Source organism: Podospora pseudocomata (genome assembly GCF_035222375.1).
Source record: "Podospora pseudocomata strain CBS 415.72m chromosome 1 map unlocalized CBS415.72m_1.2, whole genome shotgun sequence".
Taxonomy (NCBI): domain Eukaryota; kingdom Fungi; phylum Ascomycota; class Sordariomycetes; order Sordariales; family Podosporaceae; genus Podospora; species Podospora pseudocomata.
The window spans coordinates 660,213-679,640 of NW_026946364.1; the positions used below are offsets into that span (position 1 = coordinate 660,213).

Genomic DNA, 19,428 nt, shown 5'->3' on the forward strand with positions numbered 1-19,428 from the left:
CCAACCCTGCTTCTGTTGACACACCTTAACAGCCCCGTACGCACTTCGTAAACAGCAGGCACTCATGGAAATGGTTCAGTTTATGTTAATATAGTTCAATGACTACTCCGTTCCACAGCCCTCTACACAATTACATTACACCCCTTCCCAACTCATCAATACCACAACGTCGCAACTCCCCCCCCTCCCCCCTCCCCCAAAAAAAAGAAAAACCAACTTGAATACTCTTTCCCAACTGACAACATCACAACCCCCCAGCCCCAAATCAAATCCCCCCGGGAAACAAATGAACATTAAACATCGGTGCCCCCCCTCCATTGCCCTCGACATGCTCCAGATACGTCTCCAACTCCGTGTCATCCGTCACCGGCAACGGCAGCTCCCCCCCACTCCCGTCCTTGACAATCCCCTCAATCTTGTAACACATCGCTCCCGGAGTCTTGGCCACGGCCGCCGCCTTCAGGTCGCTGTACTTGCGTGATGACAGTAGATGAATCCACTGCGGCCTCATCCCCGGGAACAATCCCCTGATTGCGCTGTGCAGTCGGAAGTAAACCGGGAAGGTGCCCTTGGTCAGGGGTGGCGCTGGTGGTGGTGCTGTCATTTGTGGCTGGGGTTGCTGGATGGGTGTTGCTATCCGGGGCTGTTGTTGAACTGGTGTGGCCGTTTGAGCTCGTGGCTGTTGAGCAGCCATCTGAGCTTGTTGCTGCTGATGAGGTTGGTGATACATCTGCCGGAGACTCGCCATAAGCTGAGGTTGTCCGGGCGTGGCTGGTTGGAACGGGGGTTGCTGGTACTGCTGGATTTGGGGCTGCCCGGATTGCTGCTGAAGCTGTGACTGTGGGTTCTGTCTTGCCTGGTTCTGTGCCTGTTGTTGACTAGGGGCCGCCGCCACCGCATGGGCAGCAGCTTGTTCCTGCTGTCGACGCGACGCTTGTTCTCTCAACCACTGGCCTTGCGCTTGCTTGAGCGTCAAGGGACCAACAAAGCCGGGCTCGACCTGTTCGGGTTGCTGCTGCGGAGGCGGCGCAGGCGCCCGCACCTCTTGCACTTCATCATCTGTATATGGTTTCGGTGTGTCGTCGGGAACATAGTCATCACCATAACCCAGCCGAGAATCCATCAATGCCTGGTCGTTATCCTTTGGTGAAGGCTCCGCATCGGCGCGCGGAGCAAAATGTACTTGTGTATGCGTCTGTACCTCAGATTGCTTCGAAGGGCGGCCTCGGGGATTCTTCGCAGGAAGCCTGAGACCGGGTACCATATTCGGGTCTTCTGGTGCTTGTGCCGACGCGGGTGCTGGCGCGGGCACAGCATTCTTTCGTGACCCCCGTGGCCGGGGAGCAGGAGCTGCAGCCGGAGCTCCTGGTACAGAAGGAGCAACAGCAGATGCAGCAGCCGGTGTTGATGCAGGAGTCTCAGAAACAACAGCTCCCCCAATAGGCCAATCCTGACCCTGATTCATACCTGGCTGCAAAGGCGCGTCCGCATTCGAAGAAGCTGCCTCATTCTCAGGATCCTCAACGCTAGGAACAACCTTCTTAGGTCTACCCCTTTTCTTCGGGACCTTGGGCTCCTTGGGAGGCTTGGGAAGCTTCGGTGGCTTCGGCTTCTTTGTCGGTTCAGGGGTGGGACTCCTCGGCCGCAGAGGATCGATACCCCGTTTGTGAACATCAGCGTGATATCTCCGTTCCGCATCGCGACCAAGCGCAATGACCGCCTTGACCTTGCGGGCATGTTCAGGGTCCTCTTGATTAGTCCATGCCTCCTTCAACACCTCATTCGCGTCGATCCACCTCTGCCTGAGCTCCCGAAACCTTTCGATGCCTTCCTCAAGAACAGGACCGAACCGCTCCACCGCCAAAATGTTGTACAGCTGGGCACGAATCTCTCTCCCCGCATCGGGGTCTAGCCCGAGAAGCCTCTTGGCCTCGGCAACAGAAACCTTGGTCTGTGTAATCCGGACGCGCTTGGTGATGTCGTTGCAGATAATTTCAACAGCCAACTTCTTCTGCTCAATGTTCTCCTGGTCCCACATGGCCGCGCGCAGATGCAAGCTCTCCCTAATCAGCCGGTCTTTGAACTGCTTCCAGCGCTCGGGACCCATGAGCGTTTTCTTGATAACTCCATGGCTCATGCAAATATTGTAAAACTTCTCTCTTATACCCAGGTATGCCGCCTTGTCGAGCTGGAGGATCTCTTTGGCTTCTGTAAGCGTTGTCTCGGACGGATAGCGAGGGGGACCTGCAGGATCAGGGGGGAGAAAGCCATATTGTTTTGTGTGGCGCCTGCGTTTCTTCGTCCGCCACAGCTCTTCCGCTTCCGCTTCGATTTGTCGTTTTCTTTGCTCCCTCCTGGCAGCAAGCTCTGCTTCGTCAGGCGGTTGAGAACCAGTTTTCCGAGGCTCTTGTTGTTGACTCTGGTCTTGCTGTTGTTGTGATTGCTCAGGCTGGGACGGAAACGAGGACCCTTGCTGCTGGTTCTCCCAACCAGCAGCAGTCGATAATGTAGGAGTAGTTGGTACAGGAGGAGCATATCCCAACGGGTAGTTGTCATCCCACTGACGCATTCCACCGCGGTAGGGCTGGTTCGAGACTGTATTCCAGTGGTCATGATAGACCCCAGCCGTAGTGTTGGTCTGAGAAGATTCGTCATAGCCACTCGCCGGAGCGCTATTCAGGCTGTTGGTGTGCTCTTGAACTCGCTGCAGTTGCTGTTCAACCTCACCAGACCCATCCTCCTCACCCTCCCCATCCTCATCTTCATCACTGTCACCAGACTCGCCATCACCACTGCTGTTGCTCTCGTCACCATCATCATCCTCTTCCCTCTCCACACTAGCACTCTGACTCTGACCCTCCTTCTGACCTGCCTTCTGCTTCATCATCTCCCTCTGCTTCCTCGCCAATGTCCGCTTCGGGTTTCCATACCCACCAGCCATCTTCAAAACCATGCCAAACCTTCTCCTAATCCTCGTGATGACAGCCTTGTCAGTCTCAAACCCCTCCTCCCTGGTGATGCGAAGAATGTCGTCACCGCCATAGTTCTGTGCCCACAGCTCTCTGACCCGGGCTTGCAGCTTCTCGTCTTTTAGAATCGGATTGAACTTTTTTTCAAAACCCCACTCGTGGAATTTCTTAAAGTAAGCAGCGGGACTGGTAGAGGGTTAGAAAACATGATGGCCAGCTTCGCGAGTAGGGAGTGAGTGAGTGAGTGAGTGAGATGAAGATGTGGTGTCAAGTTATTATTTGTGATTAACGAGAGGGTTGACACTCCGTAGAACGGCCAAGCTGTAGTACGGAGAAGCAAACCGGGACAAAAAGGAGAAAAGAAACAGGACAAGATGGTGGACAGATGCGCATCCAGTCTCGAGTTGTCGCCCAATCAATCCACAATGATGTGGATTCACCATACAGCAAAAGGCCGCGGGGTTACAAGGGCTATAAGAGGGAAAAGGTCTAGTAAACATACACAGGTGCAAACTGATGATGCAGTTTCATATAGTCCCTCACCTGGGGCAACTTCATCTTCTGATCCACCCACAGCCGCTTCAGCGTGTCCTTGTGTTGTTCGAAGTCCCATTTTGACGGCCTCCCCATCTCTCTGATTCATCTCCTGGTTTGTATTTCCAAGACCTTGAGCGTCGAACGAAAGAACGAGCTCTTTTGCCCGTCTGGTTGTCCGAAGCTGCGAGTTTGTGTAGAAAATGAGCTGTCGCGCTCCGGGGGATGGAGTGGGGCGACACCCCGACGGGTTGGAGAGTTTAAATCCCCCCAACCTCCGTAGTACCTGCTTACCGTGCGCACGCCCTTTTTGCACCGTCCGTTGCACACTGTTCCCCCTAATCCCCCTGAGATATGTGCTCAGGAGCACAGAATTGTGGCTGTCGTTGATTGTCCAACATACCAACTACATTGTTCATCTATGGCCGTCTGCTGATTAAAACACAAGTCCAGAAGAACAACGATCAAATCTGGCATTCATCCGCACTATCCTACATAAAAGACAGCAAATACGCCCCGCTGTTTTTGGTCCCAATCCGCCTCCCAAAAGAAACAATATCCATGCTTCTGTCTATTAAAAGACTATTCGATTAGACTGTGATGAAAAGATGCCCATATTGGTACTCGCTGATTCATACTTTCGACGACCATCATCAAGACGAGCCCCGCCCCCTGATAGCTTCAAGTTCTAGGCACTGCTGATATCACCTCCACTATCCTGGGTATTCTTCTCCTCGTCCCCTTTTTCCGTCTTGGGGGAACTCGAACTCTCCGCACTATCGCCCACTTGCCTCCCAGCCGTATTCTTCTTTTCATCCCCAACATCTTCAGTCTCAGAAGCCGGAGGGGCAGAGTCTGGTAGAACCAAGTCTCCCTCCGCATCCTTCTTGACTTCCTCTTCGTCTTTCTTGTCCCCCTCCTCCTTGTCCTCCTTGACTTTCTTAACAGCTCCACCGCCTTCCAACTCATCGGTTGCTTCTCTCTTTGGGCTCTGGGGAACAACAGCTTCCTCCTTGTTACTATCACTAGCCTTCGATCCCGGCAGGCCTGTTTGGTCGGGTGGCCGTCCCACGGCAGCCTCGACGTTGATGCCTCTGGATTCTCCGATAGCGAGGGCCGCTGTCCCCACAGTAAAATGCCCAGTGCCAGCTGGTAAGGGGCCAGTATCCTCCGCCCCTATCTCCTCCGGACCCCTGGCGTGGGGAATCTCTTCTTCATCCTCAGGGTCTGAGCTCATGGCTGAATCCTCGTCAGGCGAGCCGTTGGCTTGGGCTTGCGCCTGAGCCTGTGCTTGAGCCTGAGCCTGTGCTTGAGCCTGTGCTTGAGCCTGCGCTTGCTGTTGTGCTTGCTGCTGTCTTGCTAATTGGCTGATGGGGACCACGCCGGCGCGCTGCTCCTGCCTCAAGAGCTCGCCCTGTGTGACGCCCCTCTGGGCGAGAACTGCACCCACACCACCGGCGCCTGTAGAGGGAATACCATTGACTGAAATGGACACCGTCTCGATTCTTCCCATTCCATTGGGCCCTTCGATCGTCTCGGTACTCTCTGTGCGCACCCTGCCGTCGAGTTGGTGTGCTTGTCGCTGTTGTAACTGGCGCTGTTGAAGCTGCAGGTGTTGAGAGGGATCAGCCCCTGGTCCTCCTGTGATACCACTAGCGGACAGAGGAGACGAGCCACCAGTTTCGCTCCCGGTGTCGCTGCCAGGCCCACCGTTCACTCTGCTGGTTAACCACGGAATAGGTGTTAACAGTGCGCCTCCCAACGCTTCGTCCGTGCCAACCGTACTTGCTACGCCCGAGGTTGCTCCAGCGCTCCCGTTAACGGACATACCCATGCCGCTCATGTCTGGTATCGCCGCAGGTAAGGGGTAAATATTTGCGCCGCTGGTGACATGAACCACACGATCAAGCGCGTGGAGCCATGCTATTACACTCTTGTAGTGCTGTCGTGGGCGAAGCACAAGCTCAGATAGGCGCTGAATCGTATGAGGTGGGTTTTCGGTGAAGTTCTCTTTCAACACCGAAGTGATCTCATCGAGCATATCTTGGACTGGTTTGGGAAGTGTGTCGGGCGTTGCTGGCGGCTCAGCTCGGGCTTGGGGCGCCGGCGGGGACGCTGTGGACGGAGGCACCGGGGCAGATGGCCTCGCGGCTGTGGGGGAGGAGTTCTCCTTGTTGGTTTCTTGCGAAGAAGGCACCGAGTCGACAGCTAGTTCAGTCGGCTCGGACGAGGGTATCGGGGGAATCAGACGTGGGGACGGTGGTCGCACAGGCGCTCTGGAAGGAGGCAGTCTGGGAATAGGAAATTCGGTGATGGCAATCTAAACGGAGGTCAGTCGGCCTACCAACATGGTCTAGAGAACAATCCATGGCCGTATGAGCCCACCTTCTCGATGCGCGCAACCAGTTCTGGCAGCAGAGCAGGCCAGGCAGAGCTGCGATTTGCAGGTATTAGCGACCGACGAGATGCAGCGACCGACTTGTACGAATACTCACTAGTCCATGGACCCATCCAGCGCGACCTTTGTGAGGAGGTCATCGCCAGTATCAATATCCATTTCAGTCATCCTGATAGCCGCGATAATCAGTTGCGAGACGAAGGCTAAATGCGGCGGTTTGGCGCGTGATCAAGACCTTGGGTTCTCCAAAAGCGCGACTGGGAAAATGGATGGCGCTAAATGCGAATCCTACCTCTCCAGTTCTGTCGGGATCTCCACTGCGCCGTCTTATTCTGGTGGGTTGCGCTGAGGAAGCAACAAGGAAGAGCAGGTGGCTGCAGAAGAGCACCCCAGGCAATAAAGCTTAATTGCAAGGCAGGAAGTGCTTTCAAGATGAGATTCTTTGTCAATATTTACAATGGCATGCTCGAGGTCTTTCCTGGCCAGCACCGCCTATGTCGCTGGCAGTTGCGCTGCCGGAGGGCAACATGGAGTGCCTGGCGCCGGCAGCAACTGAAGCGTCGTCATAGCTTTCTCTTGGCGTTTACCGCTCAGGGCAAGGGATCCTCTCTGCCAACATCAGCGATACTCCCAGCAGTCTCCAAACTGCCAACAGCGCCTGCAGAGGTACCCAACACCTTAACAGCACCGCATGCTCACGAAGCTCCCATCACAGGCTCGCGAACGCCTACCACAGCCCTGCCGCAAGCAACAGCAACCCCCGCCATCATACGTCAATCCGCCCAGTGGCTGCGAAACCTAACGTCTTGTAACAACCACCACGAACAAGCTCTCGGCTCAGCAACACTTCCATTCGAGGTTTTTGCACTCTCCATCTGTTTTTTAAGCCCAGTTCAGTCATCGACCACAGGTTTTACCAGTCCACACACCCGACATCTGCACGAATTAGAGCCGGCGCAACTCTCACTGCGCCCCCTCCATCCACCATCATGGCGGTCATTGACCAAGACAACTTTTCCAACATCTCGTGGCACAGTGAACAAAACGACCACGCCGGTCCGAGTTCTTCTACACGGGACAATATGACCAGTCCTGAGTTCTCCAAGACCATTCCAGATACCGGGAGGTCAAGCAGTGATGGGAGGGGGGGTCGCGATCACAGTCACCATGGCGATGAAGTCCTAGAGTGCACCGTCTCTGACCCTCACAAGGAGAACGACGGCACCAAGGATGCTTACGTGTCCTATCTTATCACTACCAATGTATGTTTAGGGACAACCATCAATCCAGGGCCTCCGACTGACCAAGGTGCTACTCTATAGACCACATTCTCTACCTTCCAACGACCCGTGACCACCGTTCGCCGTCGTTTCACCGATTTTGTGTTTCTCTACAGAGTTCTATGTCAAGAATACCAGGCATCCGCCATCCCGCCATTGCCCGACAAGCAGCGCATGGAATATGTGCGGGGAGACAGGTTCGGCCCCGACTTTACTGCTCGACGAGCATACTCGTTCCAGCGCTTCCTTTCCCGATTAGCACTGCATCCCGACCTCCGCCGAGCCCCTATTTTCCACACTTTCCTCGAAAGCCATGACTGGAACGCAACCATGAATGCCCGTCAAGCACGGGGATCCCTAGCCCCTCCTCTTGAGGCTGGGAGTCCAGGACCCCAGGCGGGAGGCGACGGCTTCCTCAATACCTTTACAGATTCGTTCATGAACGCCTTCACCAAGACCCAAAAGCCTGATCGTCGTTTCGTTGATACCAAAGAAAAGGCCGACAAGCTCGACGAAGATTTGACCCACGTGGAAAAGGTTGTCGCGCGCGTTGTCCGGAGGGAAGCCGACCTCGAGACGGATCACAAGGATTTGGCTGAGCAATTCCAAAAGCTCATCACTCTCGAGCCAGGGGTTGAATCAGCTGTTCACGCCTTTGCGGCCTCGGTGGAGGATACCGCCACGGGGCTCAAAAAGCTCAAAGACAGTACCGATCAAGACTATCTCGGCTCCTTGCGTGACATGGTGGCCTATTCGGGCGCCTTGAAGGGTCTGATCAAGGCTCGGGAGCAAAAACAGCTCGACTACGAACAGCTAATCGAATACTTGAACAAGGCCACCTCGGAGCGCGATTCCCTGACTTCAGGGCACTCCTATGTCGGTCCTCTCGGCGGCGCGGGCGGCTTCATCCGGAGCAAAATCGAGGACGTCAGGGGCGTGGATCACGAACAGGCTCGAAGAGACCGGCTCCGTAAGTTGGAGCTCCGGATCGACGAACTGACCAGGGCGGTGGAAAACGCCAGGACCGAGTCGGAGAACTTTGGGGAGCAGGTCGGGAGGGAGGTGGAGAGCTTTGAATATATCAAGAAGATTGAGCTCAAGAAGCAGTTTGGGGGGTTTGTGGACAGTCATATTGACTTTTACCAGAGTACCATCGAGACGTGGGAGAAGTATGTGCAGGAGATGGAGGCTGAGGGTGCGGTGCAACCTGCGGTTTAGAAGGCCGACTGAGTTGGTTTGCGGCCTGTGTCTTGGGGGTTTATCCAATACAGCGATATTTATAAGGCAATTGAGATGGTGTTTTTGTAAACAGGCTGTCTTGGGTGGTGAATAGGTGACGAGAATGCCTATGATTTCTACCAGAACATCATCATCCACTTCGTGACATACCCAAACAATCAACCTCAGGTCCCAATCAACAAGAAAGCAGCCCTCTATTCTGTACCGGTTTCCTCAAAGAGACACAATTCGCCGCCAACTACAGACAAGAAAAACACTGAGCCTACAAACAGCCAGGACATACACAAAAACAAAACCAAGTGATGATTCTGCTCTAACAATGCTAATTCCATGAACAAGTTTTTCAAAAAAGCCAAACAAACTCCCCCTTCCACCCCATTGCACTTCTTCTTCCCCTTGCTTTCCCCGAAGCTACTGTCTACCTCCTCAAAGGCCTCTCCTCCTCACTCTCCTCCCCCTCCGACCCACTCTCCTCACTCCCAATAACATGCTGCTCATCCTCCTCCTCCTCATCACTATGTCTCCTCATCCCACCCTTCTCATCAAACCTCTCCCCCGACTCCGACCTCGAGCTCCTCTGCCCAGACGAACTCCCACCCGAAGAAGGCTGATCTCTATACCCAACACCCCTTTCATCACCCCCCACACCACCACCAAACTCATCTTCATCGTCGCTCCCCCCAGCAAAAGCATCATATAGCTCCCCACCTCTCGTCCTCCCTTTTCTGCCCCCTGCCCCCGCCGCAGCGACCCCCTTTTCGCTGTTGTTGCCAGCCAGACCTTCCGCTTCTTCCTCGTCGAGAAGCTCGAATTCGTACTCGTTTCTCGGGTTGTTTCTCAACCTCTTGCGGCGGGCGAGATAGAAATAAATTCCGAGCCCGGAGCAGAAAAGTACAATCAGGACGAGGGATCCATAAATCCAGACTTGAGTAGCCTTGGACATGCCAAACGAGGGAAGGAATGAGGGCAACCAGTTGCTGGCCTGGGTGTTTTCTGGCTCGGCCTCTTGCGAATCCGTGCCGGTAGACTCTGACGGCTGGGGGGGTTTGATCGGGCGGCTGGGAACTTCGGTAGGTTGAACGGAGGGGTTGTCGTCCGGGTTTCCGGTGCCGACGGGAGGGGCGACAGTGGTAGTGACGGCGCCGACGGTGGTGGTGGCGAGGTTGGCGTGGTCGTTGTCGTCTTCCTCTGTGGGCAATGGGAGAACCTTGGCCTTGGAAGCATCGCGCGACTCGCCCCAGAGCTTGAGGTGCCAGTCCGTGAAGCTGCCTGTGAAGTCGTTTACGTTGGTGTCCTTGACTATGATAGTCCAGGTGCCGACACCAGATTCACCCCTGTTTTGGTTGGTTAGTGCCAAGAGTGATTAGGAAACAAAAAGGGCGAGACGTACCAGTGAGCAACACTCATAAAAGTCCAGTCGTCGTAGCCCTCGGTGGAATCATCAAACTTGCGTGTGGTGGAGAGATGGCTGACAACCTTGTTGGGGCTGATCAGGTCGACGCTCACATCGCCGCGGCGGGCGTGCTTGAGGTTCATGGTGACAGTGACATGCTCGAGACGCTCAAGGTTGGCCTCCTTGAGCATGTCCTCGGTAACCTCAAAGGGAACAGCAATGCCCTTGTCACCCTGGGGAATGGGCTGGTTGACGTGAATCCAAGGAGAATAGAACCAAGCCTGGGGCTTCACGTTCTTCCACTTCTTGGCAGCATGGACAATGGCGTAGCTGTCAAGCTTGCCATAGCCGTAAGTGTGACTGAAGCGCTTGCCAATGGTGGTGGGCTGCCAATCTCCGTCGTTGTCATTGAGAGGAATGGCCGTGTCCATGGCAAGGTATTGCATATCACGCCAGGTAAGATCCGGGCGCACCGAAAGCACAAGAGCAAAGATACCAGCCGCGAGCGGTGCAGCCGCCGACGTCCCTCCATGTGTGTTGGAGCATGCATTCTGGCCAACATCGGTGGTGTGGATCGCATCACCGCTGCCACTGGAGTAAGTGACGACGAGACCAGCCGAGCACTTCTCAGAGTAGTAGGGGTGCAGCCCCTTTCGGTCGATGGCGCCAACCGTGATGCTGTAAATGCTGTTTGTGTATCCGTCAAAGTTGCAGTTGTCCTCCGCCATGGCACCGTTACCGCTCGCGAACACATAGATTGACCCCAGACCTTGTCTCCCGTTCTGAACAGCGTTGAGCATGGCACGCTTGATCAGAATACCAGGGGCATCCATGCTCTTGCCGTCATCTGGGGGACCCCATGAGCAAGAGTAGATTTGGTTGTGGTCAAAGTCGTAATTCATAGCAACGGCCTCATCGGCGTCCGAGATCAGCTTGGAAAGAATGCGCTGGCCGGATATCCTGGCATCATAGGCAACGCCGACACCGCACACGGTATTCCTACCGGCTGCGACCTCGCCGGCGCAACGAGTTCCATGCTTGTCGTCTGATAGACGAGGTTTCGGCTCCTCCGTCTTATCGTTGAAGTCGTAAGATCCGGCAGCATAGTAATTGTCCTTCAGATCATCGCTGTACATGTCCAACCCATCATCGACAATGGCCACTGTGGCATTCTTTCCAGTAATGCCCTCCAGCCAGAGACCTGTTACGTTCACATCGTGTCCGACCTCGACCGTATTGAATAGATGCCATTGCTCGTTGAAGATAGGGTCCTGGATCTGGAGTGCCTGTGCAACCTCTGCCTGCGCCTTGAGCGCCGAGTCTACCCCGACCTGCGGTTTCGGCTTGGGGATGGCTTCTGGTCGTCGTGCAGGAATGATGCGCTTCTCCCATGGTTTTCGCAACTTTTGTTTCTCGGAAAAGAGGACACCGTCCAAGACATCATAACCACCGATCGACCGCTTCCTCCGTCTTCTTTCCGTCAGCTCCCTTTTGACAATATCGTGCTCTGCCTTTCTTGCGACAAAGATGTGGTGGTCCTTGAGGTTTCCAAGAGGACCTTCGTGCGACAGCCCCAAGCTCCTTGCTACCTGGATAGGGGATGTTTGGGCGTCGAGGTGAAGGACGTAATAGTCGTTTGCGTCGTAATTCCTGGGGAGGACTTGAGATGCGGATGCATAGGCAGCAAGGACCAGCAGAGCCGTGGCCGATGGAATCTTCATCGTCTCGTTCTAGAAGGTCGAGGGCTCAGGGGCACCTCGTTGAATCCCCGGAAGGGTGCAGATGTCGAGATTAACGGAAAACGCCGACTGACATGTGGACACGCAACTCGATATCGAATGGTCGCGCAAGAACTGGACTCCTGGAGCAATGGTTCGTTGTTGTTGAGTGTTGCGCGCTTGGAACGAGATTCGAAACGAAGGGAGTGCGAAGCCGTTCGAGTCGCTGGCCAGTTGTGGTGGTGGTGGCAATGGATGTTGTGTGTGGTACCAGCAACTGCGTTTCAGGAGTGGAAACACAACCTTCGGTGGCGGACAGGCCGTTTCCTCTCCACCCCGGGTTTTGCTTCTTGATCTGGGGTTGGCTTTTGGAGGTTCGTTCGGGCGTCTCCTCTGTCGTAGTGGAGAGGTGGCCTTGAGGATTGTTTCGTCTCACCCGATCAACCAGTCGTCCAGGCGAACACAGGCAGTCTTCGTAATGCCAACGTCGCAGTTTGTGGTACGTGCCACTTCCCCTTCACCTCTGGCTTGGCAACTGGCTGTTTTAAGGGACTGTGGGTCAGCTGGTGTAAGACGGACCAATAAGACGGCAGCACGTCCAGCCGTCAAGGTGTCAACCTTTAAAATTGTTGAAATCTTGAAGGTGAAGAAAGCTGTTCTACTTGACTGAATGCAATTCTCACGAGGCATGGTGTTGGGAGAAATCTCTACAAACTATCAGCTCTCTAATTGACTGTCTTCTTTGTCTTTTGCCCCTGTGGACAAATTTCTTCAACAGAGTTCAGCAGCGCAATCGGCAATTCAATTCGGTCTTTATCCTTTGTCCCTCAGCCTTCCTCTTTGAACCTCGAGTGTCTTGGAGGCGGGCTGAGGACTTGTATACCTAGCACTGGCAACCTCTTCAGACCATGAAAGGTACTCATAAGAAACAAAATAAATAGGCGTAAACCAGCAACAAAGTGCACATAGTTTATCATGAGCTCACTGTGTGGGCACACAGGTGGGGATAACCGTTCAGCCTCCCGTTTCCATGAGGTGGATATCGAAGACAAACACGTTCGAGTGGGACGAACGCATGTGGATGGGCACACGCAGACTGATGCGGGTACCTACTCGGTATATATATGTAAGTGTGGTGAGGTGATGGGGTGGTGACGCTCCGGAGCCGCGCTGTCGTGAATAGGAGAGGTTGGTGTTGTCTCTCCACAGCCCCAGTTGCCTTTGGCACTTTGGATCGAGCTCACCGAGAAGCCCGGCCATGTCATTGGCCGGCAACACAGGTTGTAGAAACCGAGTGATGATAAGATCAAATAGCCCTATCCATCAGTGGATGCTCTGCCAGATGCCGAAGTAGCATCACCAAGCAGAGCAGACAATGGCTGCCCGCCCTGAGACATGGTGTCATCCGAACCGGTCATCGAAGCCGTCAAAAGCTTCCATCTGAAGGTTTGTTCCTGTGCCTGACATGTTGCCAACACTCGATCGCCAGTGGAGACGGGATCACGGATCAAACACCAACCACCACATTTTGAACGACACCATGTTCTCGATAATATCAAACTGCCAAGCCAGCGACGTCCAAGGTTGCGGTCTCTCCCGCCTTTCGATTTTTGAGAACCCCTGTCGGCGGGTCTTTTGGAGCTGTGATGTGGCCCAGTGGATGGCAGCGAACAGCTTCTCACTGGCCCAGCAGCTTGACAGCATCCCGATACCCCTGCAAACGACGCTCTGGCGGCAGGAACAACCCTGGACAGCCTCTCCGAGTCCCCAGCCCAACTTGCCAAGCTTGAGGTCTTCCCACCCAAGCATCCCAAGCTTTCTCCAGGCCCATCCCAGGACAGCTCTCGGTACATACAATAACTCGCAAATGCCCCCCAAGTGAGGTGGTCGCGAAACCCCAGAGCCCGAGGACGCATGTGTCTGCACAACATTGGCTATTCTGGGACCTTGCAGCTCTCGTGAACGAAACGAGGCGTCTTGGAGCGGTCAGCCTACCCACCCCACCAGGGCATCGATCGCAACGCCGACGGCCAACAATCGCCAAACTCGAATCGAAGCCTCACATTGGGACTGGAACCCAACGGCCACATGTCGTCGACCACTAACCCTTATTGGGGCGAGCTCCCAACTCCCCAGGTGAAAGCCCGTCGCTTGTCTGATGACCAGCCCCAGACTCATGATAACCCCCAGTCATTGGATGTTGGCGCCCAGGCACAGGTCAGACCGAACCGCGCATCCGTTCAGACTACAAAATCAGATGCGCCGACCGAATCCACCCTGAGCCCCTTCGCATCGCCAACCGCCTCGAGCTTTCAGGGTCAGGGACTTGCTCCTCGTCCGCCATCCCTACCGTACGCCGCCAACCAATATCCACCCGAGCTCGTAGAGAACAGACGAAAGAGAAGGAGTCGCACCCTGGAACAGGACGAAGAATACTACGCCGCAGCATTAGCAGCAGCATCATCAGCAGCAGCATCGGGCCCTCCTCCCGCTGCTCCTGACGTCCCCCGTACTGCCGCAAATTACCGTTACCCGCCTTCGAGCAGTGGAAATAGGAATATGGATGTTGACGATTACTACAAGGCCGCCGGTCCGGAGCATCACCCGGTGTTGGACAGAGCGCAGAAGACGCTGGACGAATCCGCGCTACCTCGATCACACCGATCCAATGGCCAACCTCGCAGGACATCTGCTGCCGAGCAGAATCTCCAGAGAAGTACCAGGAGAACCTCGACGCAGGACCGATCCAGAATGTTGGCAGACGACCGTTCACCCCTTCAAAGGCTGGAACTGACCCTCGACAGTATTTCCAAAGAAGACAAACGCGCCCGCCTCGAGGCTGCTGAGAGAGCTGCCCGCAACAGAACCGGTGGAACGACCTACGATGCCGACAACATCACCCAATCGGCACGCCGACCCCGGCGGACCTCTTTGACGGCTGGAGATACACCAGGAACCCCAGGAACCCCAGGAACCCCCTCAAGGCCAACAACCCAGCGCGCAACCCCTGGACAGAACGGACCCCTCTCTCAGAACCCCCCAGAAGATGGACAACCTTTCAGCGCCCCAACCGACGGATCCCCGAGAGGACAGGCTTCCGACTCGCAAGCAGCCTCACCAGGTCAGTCATCAGGAATCCCACAACGGAATCTCAGCTTCCGTGAACGTGCCGCAAAGAGTGATATAAAGTTGCCAAATGATGTTGGAGATGTTGCGCCAAAAGAGACCTCGCCAGTGACCTCTCCGCCCAAGAGTGGCAGCAACAAACTCAAAAAGAACCGGGCGAACCCAAATGACACTTGGCCCAGGAGAGTATCTGTGTCGGAGTCTGAGGCAGAGGAGGCCCGCAAGCCTCTGGAAGGCAGCCATTCGAATACACAAACAATTCACGTCGTTCCCACAACGCCAGCCACCCCTAGATTTCCTGGAGAACCTGTGCGCCTCAATGGCACGGGGACGGGATCAGTCCGATCGTCCTCACACGGGCGAAGAGACTCTATGGCCGCTGACCGCGACTTTTACGAAGATGAAATGTACCCCCCGCGTCCCGCAAAACTCCAAAAGACGCCCAGCCAGAGGAAAGCCGATCAGATCCTCGGCCGAGTACCACCCAACACAGTTGCAGCGAATGGCGCACGGCAAGTGGGCGCTATCTCTAGGGATCAAGTATCTCCTGCGGCTCCAGTGGCCACGGCACCGGCTGTAGACAATGCCTCCCAATCTGCCCACCGTTCAGCACGAAGAGACAACCGAAGTGACAGCGAAAGTGATGACGAGGGGGGGCACCATGTGTCCAATCTTGTCTACCACGGCCGCGACAGATACGTTCCTGGCGATGGTCTCTACCAACCTACACCGTACTTGGATGAATGGCAAAAGGGCACAGTTGGTGCTCTCACGGGCGCTCTGCTGGACCTCGAGGACGTACCACCTTCGACCGCAGAGAAGGGTGGCGCAGGTAACGGGACCTGGTGGGAGTCGCCAAAGTCAAGAACTCGGGCAAGCAGCCTGTCCAGCCGGCCAAAGAAGGCTGAGGCGTTCGAGGGTGAATACGATGATACAAACGGTACGCAGACCCCTACCTCGTCAGCTTTTTACCCCAATATCAGCGCAGTCCAAAGTGGTGATCTCAGTCGGCTGTCTGAAGGTGAAGTCGGGCGGGGTTTGACCAGCAAGAACCAGGACCTCAAAAAGAAGGGAAATCGAGGGAGACGCTGGGAAGGGCTACGACCCTTCAGCCCGAGCCCTGCGGATCTTGCTGCTGCTTTGACTCTGAATGATTCACGAGACAGCCTCGACTGTTTTTCGATTTGTAGTGATGCATTTTCAGGGAAAGCAGCAGTGTCCTATTCCAGTACATCGATCCCCTGCTTTTCTCCGTTCGTTATCGTCAGCGTGTTGAGATCCTGGTACTGACGTGTATCCCTTCTACAGCGCCCACGCGATTCAAGCCTCCTCTCTATCTGAAGTGTGGTCCTCTGCTGAGATATTGCGGAATCCGACATGAGCGTGTGCCCAGCCGCTCCACCCGCGGTGCCAGCGTTGATCGTGAAATCTGGAGGGGCTCCATCATGATTGTGACCACCGACAAAGACTCATCGTATGACATCGCCCCAACGCTGAGACTGTTTGTTCAGCCTATCGAGCTTCTGCCACTGCCACCAAAGCAGGTTCCGGGCGATGAGCCTTTGGCAGCTGAGTATGTCGACCCCATTGCAGGACATCCCAAGCTGGGCCGAAAGGGCGAGACTCTCTATGTCAGGCCGGTCGACCATCTCGAGCCAGGACGTGATGTATCAAGAGATGAGACCGATGATGGGCTTTTCGAAAAGACGAGAAGTCCACCTGAGGGACCTCTCCCGGGTGGTTCGGCCGATCCCCCTGGCTCATTCGCTGCCCGGCGGAAGCGGGCGGAGATGGACGGTGAGAAGGCTGGCAAGTACAAGGACGTCCGGGGCTTTAGGTTGCATGCCGAACACGGCTACACCTTCTGGAGATTCAATGTTGAGATCGAGCTGCGAGACAAGCAGCAGCGCATCGCGTACCGAATCAACAGAGGTCCATCAACCGGTTTCTGGGTCCCAGCCAAGGGCCAGACCATGAACATCATGTTCCACAGCTGCAACGGCTTCAGCATGAGCGTCAACCCCGACGAGTTCACGGGACCTGATCCGATGTGGCGCGATGTGCTTAATGCCCACCAAAGCCAGCCTTTCCATGTCATGATTGGCGGTGGTGATCAGATCTACAACGACAGGTGCATGCAAGACACCACCCTCTTCCGCAACTGGTTGATGATTAAGAATCCCATCCACAAGCACACTGCTCCTTTCTCGTCCGAATTGCAGCTGGAGCTGGAGCGCTTCTACATGGAGCGCTATGCGATGTGGTTCTCCCAGGGATTGTTCAGCATGGCAAACTCGCAAATTCCCATGGTCAACATGTATGACGATCACGACATCATTGACGGCTTTGGCTCGTACCCCCATCACTTCATGAACTCGCCCGTATTTTCCGGGCTTGGCAATGTTGCTTTCAAGTATTACATGCTGTTCCAGCACCAGAGCATTCCCACCGAAACCGAAAGGCACGAACCCAGCTGGACTCTGGGTGTGAAGCCTGGGCCCTATATCAACGAGCTCAGCCGCAGCTTGTTTATGTTCTTGGGCTCCAAGGTTGCCCTGCTAGCTGTCGATGCCCGGACCGAACGAACACGACAGGATGTCATCAACGAAGACACTTGGAAGAAGATTATGGACCGCTGCTACCAGGAGATTGACAAGGGCAAGGTTGAGCATCTTCTTGTCCTCCTTGGTGTGCCAATTGCCTACCCTCGACTGGTCTGGCTCGAGAACATGTAAGTTTCGCGCTATTAGAGAATCCCGCGCCTTTCAGAGTACTGACATACCACAGCTTGACTTCCCGCGTCATGGATCCCATCAAGGCACTCAGCAAGATGGGCATGTTCAAGGGCCTGCTCAACCGCTTTGACGGGGGAGTCGAGGTTCTCGACGATTTGGACGACCATTGGACAGCCAAGAGCCACAAGGCTGAGCGCAAATTCGTGATTGAGGACTTGCAAGACCTGGCAGCCGACAAGTCTATTCGCATCACGATCCTCAGCGGCGATGTTCACCTCGCCGCCATCGGGCAGTTCTACTCGAACCCCAAGCTCGGCCTGGCTAAGCATAAGGACTTCAGGTATATGCCCAACGTGATCTCATCAGCCATTGTCAACACTCCGCCACCGGACCTGCTGGCCGATGTTCTCAACAAGCGGAACAAGGTACATCACTTTGACAAGGAGACAGACGAGGACATGATCCCCATCTTCGGACACGGTGTAGACAGCAAGCCCCGCAATAACAAGCACTTGCTCCCGCATCGCAACTGGTGTGCCATTCGGCCGTATATGCCTGGTCATACACCGGAGCCCACGCCAACTCAGTCCGCTTACGATCTGACACCTGACGGTTCGCCATCTCCTGCCGCCCCAAGACCTGGTCTTTTACGGAGACTATCCGGCAAGGCTCGGGCTTCTTCTTTTCGTGGTCCCGACAGCGTCGTCAAAGATCGCTCTCGCCCGCCCATCTCCAACAGCTTCTTACGAGGGCTGTCAAGCCGCGGGGGTGTTGCCAGCGCAGATGAGATAGGCAGACCAGGAACAGCCCGATCAAACAAGCTGACCCGCACAATGTCTGGCTCTTCTGTGTCGGGCCGTCTGGGCAGTCTCTTCCGCCGTCTCAGCAGCAGCTCGAAGAAGCCACGCGATGATGGTGGCATCAATGGAAACTGGGGTGCTGACACTGACGAGGATGCCATTTACGATGACGAAACCTTGCGTCAGCGGGTTGGTGCCCATGCTAGCGGTGGTGTCGGGTTACGAGGCGGTCTGGGTGATTATCCCTCTGGCTACTCAACCCAGTCCCACAACAGCGAGTATGCCCGTGGTGACGAGAGCTACTTTACCGTCAAACCTCCGCAGCCCGTGCAATCGCATCAGCAACCGCCACCGTACCAGCAGCACAACCCCAATCATGGCCGAAGCAAGTCGGCTACTGTCGTTGGCAGCGCTGCTCAGTACCCCAGCTCTGCTACGTCTGGGTATGCCTCCGCCTCGCAGCAGCACCACAACGAGTTTGTGCCCAAGCCTTTTAGCCGCATCCCGACGGGCTTGTCGGCCAAGCAACTGAAGCATGCGAAGGAGCTGGAGGTGGATTTGGAGGGCGGGCTGGAAGTGACGCTTAATGTGGAGATTGCGCCAAAGGACCCGAGTGGGAGCACGGTGCCGTATCGGCTTGTGGTGCCGAGGTTGTGGTATGAGTATGAGGGGGAGGAGCCGGAGGATGAGGAGGAGGAGAGGGAAGTGGAACGGGGGGTTAGGAGAGGAGGGCAGTCTGATCATGGTCAACAGCAACAAGGAGGGGCGCTGGCTGAGGGTGGTCAGGGGCCGGTGTTTGAGAAGAAGCCTGGGGGGTTGAAGAGGTTGTTTAGTGGGCGGAGGAGGAAATCTGTGTCTGAGGAGAGGATGGGGACGCCGGTTTAGGAGAGGATGAGATATGATGGGATGAGTGATGGGTTATGTATAAAGGATATGAAGGATGAGATTTGATGAAAGGGGGGTTTAATGGGTTGAATAAAATCGGGTTTCTTTGCTTGTTATACATGAAGATATGGACGGAGTTTAAAGCGTGTTTTAGTTTATTGATCTGAGTGCAATATACACCGAGATTGGTTCTGAACTTGGCACTGGTACATGTAGCAATGGAGAGGCTTTTCCTTTGCTGAGATTTGTTGTGTTCGACCATGCTAGCACATGTTAGAACTTTTGAGGAAGAGCACAGGCGTGTCATCCGTCGTATTTACACTGGTCGTGCTTGGGAGTTTCCAGTCAGGC

General features: G+C 55.1%; 5 protein-coding genes across 5 annotated transcripts; 2 read left to right on the forward strand and 3 right to left on the reverse strand.

The window, feature by feature from the left end:
* Positions 1–214: 214 nt before the first annotated feature.
* Positions 215–3,711, reverse strand: QC762_101900 (uncharacterized protein). Its single transcript, XM_062884578.1, has 2 exons — positions 3,472–3,711; positions 215–3,155 (listed from the first exon to the last, which is right to left on the reverse strand). The coding sequence occupies exons 1-2, from the start codon at positions 3,597–3,599 to the stop codon at positions 266–268; spliced, it is 3,018 nt and encodes a 1,005-aa protein (XP_062747422.1). The 5' UTR covers positions 3,600–3,711; the 3' UTR covers positions 215–265.
* A 480-nt stretch (positions 3,712–4,191) lies between these two features.
* QC762_101910 (uncharacterized protein) lies at positions 4,192–6,069 on the reverse strand (the record flags this gene model as incomplete). The annotated part of the gene is made up of 4 exons (XM_062884579.1): positions 4,192–4,806; positions 4,837–5,823; positions 5,889–5,937; positions 5,999–6,069. The coding sequence occupies 4 exons, from the start codon at positions 6,067–6,069 to the stop codon at positions 4,192–4,194; spliced, it is 1,722 nt and encodes a 573-aa protein (XP_062747423.1).
* Positions 6,070–6,512: 443 nt separating this feature from the next.
* On the forward strand, positions 6,513–8,545 carry SNX4 (intercellular trafficking and secretion). The gene is made up of 2 exons (XM_062884580.1): positions 6,513–7,163; positions 7,224–8,545. Exons 1-2 carry the CDS (start codon positions 6,891–6,893, stop codon positions 8,397–8,399), a joined length of 1,449 nt encoding a protein of 482 aa, XP_062747424.1. The 5' UTR covers positions 6,513–6,890; the 3' UTR covers positions 8,400–8,545.
* On the reverse strand, positions 8,458–13,158 carry KEX2 (pheromone processing endoprotease). The gene is made up of 2 exons (XM_062884581.1): positions 9,811–13,158; positions 8,458–9,754 (listed from the first exon to the last, which is right to left on the reverse strand). Exons 1-2 carry the CDS (start codon positions 11,532–11,534, stop codon positions 8,839–8,841), a joined length of 2,640 nt encoding a protein of 879 aa, XP_062747425.1. The 5' UTR covers positions 11,535–13,158; the 3' UTR covers positions 8,458–8,838.
* QC762_101940 (uncharacterized protein) lies at positions 12,911–19,368 on the forward strand. Its single transcript, XM_062884582.1, has 4 exons — positions 12,911–14,284; positions 14,336–15,885; positions 15,966–17,388; positions 17,445–19,368. The coding sequence occupies exons 1-4, from the start codon at positions 13,620–13,622 to the stop codon at positions 19,075–19,077; spliced, it is 5,271 nt and encodes a 1,756-aa protein (XP_062747426.1). The 5' UTR covers positions 12,911–13,619; the 3' UTR covers positions 19,078–19,368.
* The last annotated feature ends 60 nt before the right edge of the window (positions 19,369–19,428 follow it).